Raw genomic sequence first — 10001 nt, 5'->3', positions numbered from 1 at the left:
ATCTGTTGGTTGTGGGAACGCGTTGTCCTGTCTGTTGCATGCTGATTCTAGTGTCTGTCGTGCATGTAGTCCTACAGACTAGCTCTTAACACCTAATGTTTAGGTATGTTCAGAACTTTTCCTGGCACACTGTCTTCATTGAAACAGGATTGATCTCCTTGTTCGATGGTAATAGTAGAGGGGGATATGAGAATGCAAATTGTGTTTCTGTGGCTGATGATGGCCCAAAATGCCTCAAGAATGCCTAGGTTTGAATTAACAGATCTACTCGAAATCTGTCCCATTTAGTATGGTGGTAGTGGTACACAAAATGATGAAGGGGATCCTCAATGAGAAGGTGGGACATTATCCCCATTAGGACAGTGTGATGGTAACTCCTATCTTGATTGATTGATTGATTTATTATCATGTGTACTGAAATACAGTGAAATGTCTTGTTTTCAGTACAGGCAGATCACAGCAAGCAAAGGATGTACAGATCAAAAAAACTTAAGAGACATACAGGTTCCATTGCAGGTTACATTATTTGAGGCTAGAATCCATTCAGCAGTCTGATAACGGTCAGAAAGAAGCTCTTGCTAAAACTACTTGAGGGTGTGTTCAGGTTTCTGTACCTTCTGCCTGACAGAAGAGGTTGTAGGAGGTCATTATCCGGGTGCGATGGATCTTTGATGATGTTGGCAGCCTTTCTGTGGCAGCAAACCGTGTAAATAGAGTCCATGGATGGAAGGTTGGTTTCTGTGATGGTTTGGGCTGTGCACACCAGCTTCTGTAGTTTCTTACGGTCCTGGGCAGTGCAGTTGCCATACCAGGCCATTATGCACCTGGACAGTATGCTTTCAATGGTGCATCTGTAGAAGTTGAAGAGGCATGGACATACCAAATTTTCTGAGCTGCCTGAGGAAGAAGAGGCATTGTTCTGCCTTCTTGACTGTTGCATTTAGATGGCAAGTCGAGGATAGGTCGTTGGTTATTGTCACTCCAAGGAACTTAATGCTCTTCACTCTCTCAATCTCCATTCCGTTGATGTAGGTGGGGGCATGATCTCCTACTTTCTTTCTCTGAAGTCATGAGCAGTTCTTTAGTTTTGCCAACATTGAGAGACAGATTGTTTTCATTGTACCACGTCACCAAGTCTTCTATCTCTCTTCTGTATTTTGACTCGTCATGGATCATTGTGGACAGTTGAATCTCACCAGGTGGAGTGGTGTGGACAAGGTCAAGTAGATATTTTCCTCTTGTTGGGTTCCTCACAACTTGCCATTGACTCAGACTAGCACCTATGTCCTTTAGGACTCAGCCAGCTCAGTCAGTAGTGGAACTGCCAAGCCACTCTTGTTGATGGAAATTGAAGGCCCCCACCCAGTGTACATTCTGTGCCCTTGCCACCCTCAGTACTTCCTCCAAGTGTTGTTCAACATGGAAGAGTGCCGATTCATTAACTGGGAGTGAATGTGAATGGCAATTGGAGGATGTTTCCTTGCCCATGTTTGACTTGATCCCATGACCTTTCATTGGGCCCAGAATAAAGGTTGAAGACTCCCAGGGCCAGCCTTTCCTCACTGCATACCTTTCGTGAGTTTGTTCTTTGTCAGTGGGACAGGATATCTGCTGGGATGGTTATGGTGTGTATGTGACGTTCTCTGTAAGGTATGATTCTGAGAGCATGGCTATGTTTGACTTGTCTGGAGGATAGCTCTCCCAATTTTGGCACATGCCACCAAATGTTTTTGCTTTGCAGGGTTGACAAGGGGTGTTTGCAATTGTTTCTGATGCCTAGGTCAATGCCAGGTAGTTTGTCCGGTTTAATTCCTTTTGTTCAACAATAACTGGAACAAACACCTTAACACTTTATTCCTTACAATGCTATGCAGGGAATCATCTGTCTATTATTCTCACTCATGTATTTCATGTCAATTATGAATTTAACTGTAACTTTCAAGTGGATGCTACATACTGGGATAACAAATTACGGAATTGCATAGCCTTAGGAACTGCTGTACATTTTATGATAACCCAAAAATAACTGTCCTAATTTGTTTGAACCATCTGAAGTTTAGAAAACTTAAAAAATATTTACTTTCCACAAGGCAGCAATCAATGCCAGAAGTACAAGTAGTCCTCCGATCACACTCCCCACAATCACTCCTGTAGGAACTTCTTCCTTCATTGGTCTTGATATTTCAACTGGCATCTAAAAGTCATATTTAAAAAAAAGTTACATATTTATTCTGTTCAAAAGTTTAACAAACTTATTAACTTGGTTTAAATACAATTGATCAGTTTCCTTTGTTGAAGGGTGAAGTGGATCAGATTGGTGCTAACAACATGAGATTCGATCCCTTTTCTAGCCGGATCTGTCTCCTGGGCCTACACATAATAGACCTTATAGTGCTGAGGGTGGCATCAGCCTTTATGCAGAGAACTGAAGAAGTACTAACTGGGAAGAATGAGGTTTAGCTGCATTGGGGTAGCCCAGAGTTTTAGTATCGCCTAGGAATGGTCTTAAGCTTTGGTGCCATTAAAGTGTAAACCTGAGCCAAACTGGAGTTAGGTGCACAAAATTTCCCAGTGGGCCTGTTGGCATTCAACAAACTGGGTGAATTGTTTGGTCTAGGACTGCTATAAAAAGAGAGAACCCCTATTTGCTAGAAATGTGGAGAGGATGCCTGAGATTTGGAAGAATTATGGTAGACTGTAGGGTGTAGCTGCTGGTAGATTTTTTTGTGCTTTTCAGTTGAAAGTGAAAAGGGATGGCGTGGAACTGTCTCAATTTGAAACCATTTGGGGATTCCTGATGGACACAGGGCAGGACTTATTTGCAAATTTGTAAGAAATCTCTGCAAACATTTGTTACTTTGAGATTGTTTCTTTGACGTACATTCTGTACAGCACAGGAATGGGCCATTCGGTCCACAAAGTCCCAGTCTGTCCCTTGCTTTGTTTCTCCTATCTGGTAGATCTCAGAAATTGGGGTGATTATATATTCAATTAACAAAAGTTTGAACGTTGTGTAGGTATTCCATTCTATGATTCTATGTATTTTCAAATTTCAGCTTTTTAAAATCATAGAACTAAAATCAGGATGAGGAAATCCTGTCTCTCTGTGTTTCTCTCACAGTCTATCGAATTGATGTTAATAATTTGAACACTTCCATTTTCTAACTACCAACAAATCACAGGTGATAATTAGTGTTTGTTTTCAAAATTCAACTAACTTATTTTTTAAAGACCTCAAATTTTGATGCAAGATGTAGTGAAAATCACCAAATTGCTTACCTTCTGCAATAAGCAATCAATGTCAGTGGAATCCTTCTTAAACCTGCAGATTGAGGTCTAAATGCCATTGATACTCTATTGCAAAGTAAATTCAGGCCTGAGCAGATTTGGCAGAATAACTCCCTGCCAGCCTGAATCAGGTCAGCACCTCCACCAGCCATGGTCAAGATAAATATTTTCCTACATGCTCTCTGTTCTGAGGAAGAGTCACTGAACGTGAAATGTTAACTCTGTTTTCTGCTCACAAATGCTGCCGGACCTACTGAGTTTTCCCAGCAATTTCTGTTTTTGTTTCAGATCTCCATCATCCGCAGTTCTTTCTTTTATTATTATTTATTATTCAAGGCCTCACTGGTGAAGTGTGGCATTCTCACAGACACCTGGGAGTTACTAGCCCAAGACCATCCAAAGTGGAGGAGGAGCATCTGGGAAGGCATTGAGCACCTCAAGATTTGCTGCTGGGAAAAATGGAAGCTAGGCAAAAACAGCGAAAGGAGTAAACTGCCACATCAACGCCCCCACCCGCCACTTTCTGTGACTACCACCAACCCCAAGTGTAACAGAGCCTGCAGCAGTCAGTCTGTACCACCTACGGACTCACCCTGACAGTGAAAGAGAGTCATCCTCATTTGCGAGGGATGGCCAATGAATGAAAATTCCATTTTTAACAAAACAACAGAAGGCCATAAAAGAATGTGAGCGTCTGATAAAAATATATTACTTAACAATTTATAATATCATTAAATGGCTCAAACAAAAACATGCACGAACAAACCCAAATTCATTGCTGACACAATTGGAACTCCTACATCTGGTATCTATGGCAGCAGACATTCTTAATTATAATTAATGTGGGAGAGGCAAACTTAGGTCTAATTGCTACAGCCAACACTTTGCTTCCTCCAAGCAGAAAGTAGCTCCTTCCAGAATCTACATCTTAAACATAAAATTGTCAATGGAAGAGGTAAAAGCCATTTTGGGCAATTGAAGATCAGAGCTTTAGAATAATATGTGTTACGTTATTGTGTCCAAATAACTCCTTGTTTGCACCTTTGTTAATATAAACCTTGATCTTTCTCATAATGTGTTATAAATTTACTTACCTTATGTTTGGGGTTTTTTGGTCGTACATTCTTGGCATACTGCACTTAGTCAGTGCAGGGTTGGTTGGCCAAAGGGCCTGTTTCTGTGCTCTATTGTTCTTTGATATGACATCCTGGGCTTACCTTCTTTGTACCATTTAACATTGCACATATTTTTATGTTTTGGCACTTCAGGAACTTCCTTCTTTGTATACAGAAAAAGTAAGGTTTATACCCTTTATACTTGGAACAATTTTATTGTTTTTCTCTGTATTCTATTCTGTTGAAATGGTAAAAACATACAAGAGGACCACCCACCCCCCAACAACCCTGCCCAGCCTGGCAATCTACTTCTGAAAGTAACCCTTCGTTGTAAGAATCATCATACGCCAAGTTATTTAAATCTGTGCTGGCTTTTGAAATTCTGCCAAAAGCTTCCAGATAGTTTAATTTTGTGTGTTTACTTCATTTTTTCAGCTCACACTATAGAGAAGTACAAAGTAAAATAAAAAGACCCAAAAGTATCAGTCTTTGCCTGTCAATTTCCAGCCTCTCCATCAGCAAAACTTTAGTTGTGCTTCCACATGACAACACATAGAAAGAGGATCCCGAGTGGCTCAAAGCAAAAGCTTCAGAGAACTCATTGCTTTGTGAGTATCTCCAGGAGATTTGAAGGGAGTAAAACACTAACAAAACTATCTGGAGTTGGAACGAAAGGGAAACAGGATCCAAGAAGTGCTGGAAGATTTGAGGTTGACATCATTGTGATGGAATCTGTCTTTGAAGCCAAGTTATCTGCTCCCATCAATTTCAAGAACAATTTGAGTAAGAAGAACGTAGATGTACTAATAGCCATTCAAAGTTAAGTCCCACAGATTGCTAGGTGGTGCAGCGATGTCTACTGGTTATAATTTTGCAGGAACGTTCAGATGACATTTGACACTGAGAACGCTGGGGGAAGATGACGGAGTTAAAAAGACAACTGGTTGGGCCTAGGACGCCACCCTAACAAACTCCTGAAGTCATTTCCTGGGATGATGATAGCTGAACACACTGAACCATCTTCTCTTAGGCTAAAAATGACTCCTGCAATGGAAAGTTTTCCCCTGATTTCTATTGACTCCAGTTTTGCTATTGCTCCTAGATGCAACACTTTATCAGTTGCAGCCTTGACGTCATGCACAATTGTTGGAACATAGAACACCCACCATATTTGTGCCAACTATACAGCTATTCTCAACTAATCCCATCTGCCTGCACATGGCTGGTATCCCTTTATTCTCTACCTGTTCACGTATCTGTCTAAATGCCTCTTCAAATGTTGCTATTATATCTCGTTCTACCGCCCCCCCGGCAGTGCATTCCAGGCACCTACCACCCACTGTGTAAAAGCAAAACTTTCCTCACACATCTCTTTTAAGGCTTCCCCCTCTCATCTTAAACCTGTGTTACCTAATTTTTGATATTTCCACCCTGGAAAAAAAAGAGTCCAACTATCCATCCTATCCATGTCTCTCATAATTTTATATGTTTTTATGAGGTTGTCCCTCAGCCTCTGATGTTCTAGCGAAAGCAATCCAAATTTGTCCAACTTCTCCTTGTAGCTAATACACTCCAATCCAGGCAACATCCTGGTAAACCTCTTCTGCACCCTCTCCAAACATCCTTCCTGTAGTGTGGCGACTGGAACTGCTTGCAATGTTCCAAATGTGGCAGAACTAAAGTCTTAGACAGTTTCAACATGACTTGCCAACTTTTACTTTCAATGTCCTGACTGATAAAGGCCATATGTCTTTTTTAACTACCTTATCCACTTGTGTTGCCACTTTCAGGGAGCTATAGACCTGGGCCACAAGATCCCTCTGTATATCAATGCTCCTAAAGGTCCAGCTATTTACTGTATACTTTCCTCTTGCATTTGATCTCCCAAAATGCTTCACCTCACACTTGTCCAGATTAAACTCCATTTGCCATTTCTCCTACTTTCCAGCTGATATGTATCCTGTTGCATCCTTTGATATCCTTCCTCACTATCTACAACTCCATCAATTTTCGTGTCATTTGCAAACTTGCTAATCAGATGACTGACATTTCATCCAAATCATTTATATATATAACCATATATATAAATTACAGAACTGAGGAAGGGTCACCAGACCTGAAATGTTAACTCTGATTTTTTTCTCCACAGATGCTTCCAGACCTACCGAGCTTTTCCAGCAACTTCTGGTTTTGTTACTGTCTGTCTTCTATGGCCAAGCCAATTATGAATCCGATTTGCCAACTCGCCATGGATTCCATGCGATTTGATCTTCTGGACCAGTTTACCCTGAGAGACCTTTTCAAATGCTTTAGTAATGTCCATGTAGACAACATCCACTGTCCTACCCTCAATCATCTTTGTCACTTCCTCAAAAATACTCAAATTTTGGAGATAAGACTTCCTCCACACAAAGCCATGCTGACTATCCCTAATAAGTCCATTCTTTTTCAAATATGAGTAGATCCTGTCCCTAATAATCTTCTCCAATAATTTCGCTACCATTGATGTAAGGCTCATTGGCCTATAATTTGCTGAATTGTCTCTTGCCCTTCTTGAACAAAGGAACAACATTGGCTGTTCTCTAGTCTTCTGGGACCTCGTCTGTGGCTACAGAGGATACAAAGATCTCTGTCAACACCCCAACAATCTCCTCCCTCACCTCCCTCAGTATCCTGAGGATAGATCCCATCATGCACTGGGGTCTTCTCCACCTTAATGTTTTTAAGATAACCTACGTCATCTCCTCCTTAATATCAACATGCTCCACAGTATCAAAAAACCCCTCTCTAGACTTACTGTCATCCATGTCCTTCTTGATGCAAAGTACTTAAATATATCATTCACTTCTTTTTATCTTTTTAACTAAACTTGCAACATCTCTTATCATCTAAGGTTCCTGAAACTTGCCATCATTATCTTTCATCCAAACAGGAGCATTCTGGCACTGAAGTCTGATCAACAGACTTTTAGACATGTCAAATGTGGATTTACCTTCATTTAATTGCCAATAATTCAATTTTTCCACTTCTTGCCTAATACTGTTGTAATTAGTTCTCTCGATTTAGCACTTTCACCAAAAGACCAGTCTTATCCTGTTACATAATTATATTTCCATAAGTTTTAAGATAATGACTATTCTCAAAATGCTCCCCCACTGAAACTTCAATAACCTGGCCAGGCTCACTCCCCAATACAAGATCTAATGCAGCCTCTTCCCTAATTGGACTATCTCATTGGGGCGGCACAGTGACTCAGTATGGGGTACCATGGTAGCTCAGTGGTTAGCACTGTTGCCTCATAGCACCAGGGACCTGAGATAACAAGGTGTATAGCTGGATGAACACAGCAGGCCAAGCAACATCATAGGAGCAGGAAGGCTGATGTTTCGGGCCTAGACCCTTCATCAGAAAGATTCCAGCCTCGGGTAACTGTTTGGAGTTTGCACGTTCTCCCTGTGTCTGTGTGGGTTTCTGCCAGCTGTTCCAGTTTCTGCCCACAGTCCAAAAATGTGCAGGTTAATTGGATTGACCAGGCTAAATTTTCCTTAGTGTCCGGGGATGTGTAAATTAGGTGGGTTAGCTATGGCAAATGCAGGGTTACGGGATAGGGTGGGGGCTAGGTATTGGTGCGTTCCTTTTTGGAGGATTGGTTGGACTCAATGGCTCGATTGGCTTTGTTCTGCACTGTAGGGATTCTATTTACATATTGCTTCAAGAATTCCTCCTGGATGTACCTTACAAATTCTGCCCTGGCACTAAGGGAGCCTCAGTGATTACCGGAGAAAGTAAAATCACCCCGTAGAACAACCCTGTAGTTTTTACATCTTTCCATGAACTGCTGACATATCTGTTCCTCTAACACCCGCTATTAGGAGCTGATAATATGACCTCAGCAGTGATTGCACTTTTCTTATTCCTGAGTTCTATCCATATGGCTTTGCTTTTGCTTTTATTCATTTGTGGGACATGGGTATTGCTGGCTGGCCAGCATTTTTGCCCATCCCTAGCTGCCCTTGAGAAAGTGGTGGTGAGCTATCTTCTTGAACTGCTGCAGTTCACCTGCTGTGGGTTGACCCACAATGCCATTAGGAAGGGAATTCCAGGATTTTGACCCAGCGACAGTGAAGGAATGGCAATATATTTCCAAGTCAGGATGGTGAGTGACTTGGAACAAAGAACAAAGAACAATACAGCACTAAAATAGGCCCTTCAGCCCTCCAAACCCATGCTGCCACATTTTGTCCTTCCATACTAATACTAACTGAAGCGAAACTTGAAGGTGGTGGTATTCCCATATATCTGCTGCACTTGTCCTTCTAGATGGAAGTGGTTGTGAGTTTGGAAGGTGCTGTCTGAGGATCTTTGGTGAATTTCTGAAGTGCATCTTGTGGATAGCACACACTGCTGCTACTGTGTGTTGGTGGTGGAGGGAGTGAATGCTTGTGGATGTAGTGCCAATCAATCTGTCTGCTTTGTCCTAGATGGTGTCAAGCTTCTTGAATGTTGTTGGGGCTGCACTCATCCAGGCAAGTGGGGAGTATTCCATCACATTCCTGACTTATAGATGGTGGACAGGCTTTAATGATTCAGGAGGTGAGTTATTTGATGCAGTATTCCTATCTTCTGACCTGCTCTTTCAGCCACTGTGTTTGTGTAGTGAGTCCAGAGAATTTGCCCCTTGATACCCATTGATACCAGTTTTGCGAGGGCTCTTTGATGCCAGTTGGTCGAATACAGCTGGATGAGCACTCCAAGATGTCCTCTCTTGGTGGCACAGTCTCCTTAACCAGTAATGCAAATACCCCACCCCTTTTACATCCATCTCTATCACACCTGAACCATCTAAACCCCGGAATGTTGTGCTGCCAGTCCTACCCTTCACTCAGTCAAGTTTGAGTAAAAGCTACCACATCATACGTCCATGAACTAATCCAGGCTTGAAGCTCATCTGCCTTATCTGTTATACTCCTTGCATTAAAATGAATACACTTCAGACTGCAAGTCTTGTCATGCTCATTAATCTTGCCCTGCCTGTACTTTCTATGAGATTTATTTGATTTAGCCCCTCTCTTCTCTTCAAATACTTCACATACTATCCTACTGCTTTTGATTCCACCTCTCTACCACACTCATTTAAATCCTTCCTCGTGGCACTAGCAAACATCCCTGCAGGAATATTGGTGCTCCTCCAGTTTTGGTGCAACCCATCCTTCTTGTCCATGTCCCTCCTGGGCTGGAAAAGCCAACCATGACCATTTCAAGGGGATGTGGCTTTACAGCATTGTGCCATATCAATGTCACACTATCAACATGTGCCAGTGGCTTAAGTGGCCAAAACACTGAATACAGCTTCAACCAAATGGTCATGTCTCAAAGTCTCAGGAGAGTGGTCCTCAGTCATGCCAAGAGAAGTTGTTACAAAAACAGAATGGTTGGAGAAACTCAGCAGGTCCGGCAGCATTTATAGAGAGAAAAACAAGGTTAATGTTTCAAAGATAGTAGGAACTGCAGATGCTGGAGAATCCGAGACAACAAGGTGCAGGGCTGGATGAACACAGAAGGTCAAGCAGCATCATAGGAGCAGAGAGGCTGACGTTT

General features: G+C 41.9%; 1 protein-coding gene across 1 annotated transcript in view; it reads right to left on the bottom strand.

The window, feature by feature from the left end:
• LOC109916085 (integrin alpha-2-like) overlaps positions 1-10001 on the bottom strand; it is an 18528-nt gene that overhangs the window by 861 nt on the left and 7666 nt on the right. The window contains exon 4 of the mRNA XM_048596122.1: positions 2081-2194. Within this exon, the coding sequence (XP_048452079.1) occupies positions 2081-2194 (114 nt within the window). The remainder of the gene's footprint in view (positions 1-2080; positions 2195-10001) is intronic.

The sequence above is a fragment of the Rhincodon typus genome, chromosome 1 (genome assembly GCF_021869965.1).
Source record: "Rhincodon typus isolate 14 chromosome 1, sRhiTyp1.1, whole genome shotgun sequence".
Lineage (NCBI taxonomy): Eukaryota > Metazoa > Chordata > Chondrichthyes > Orectolobiformes > Rhincodontidae > Rhincodon > Rhincodon typus.
The sequence above is the reverse complement of the archived record's forward strand: the minus strand, read 5'-3'. Positions and strand labels throughout refer to the sequence as shown.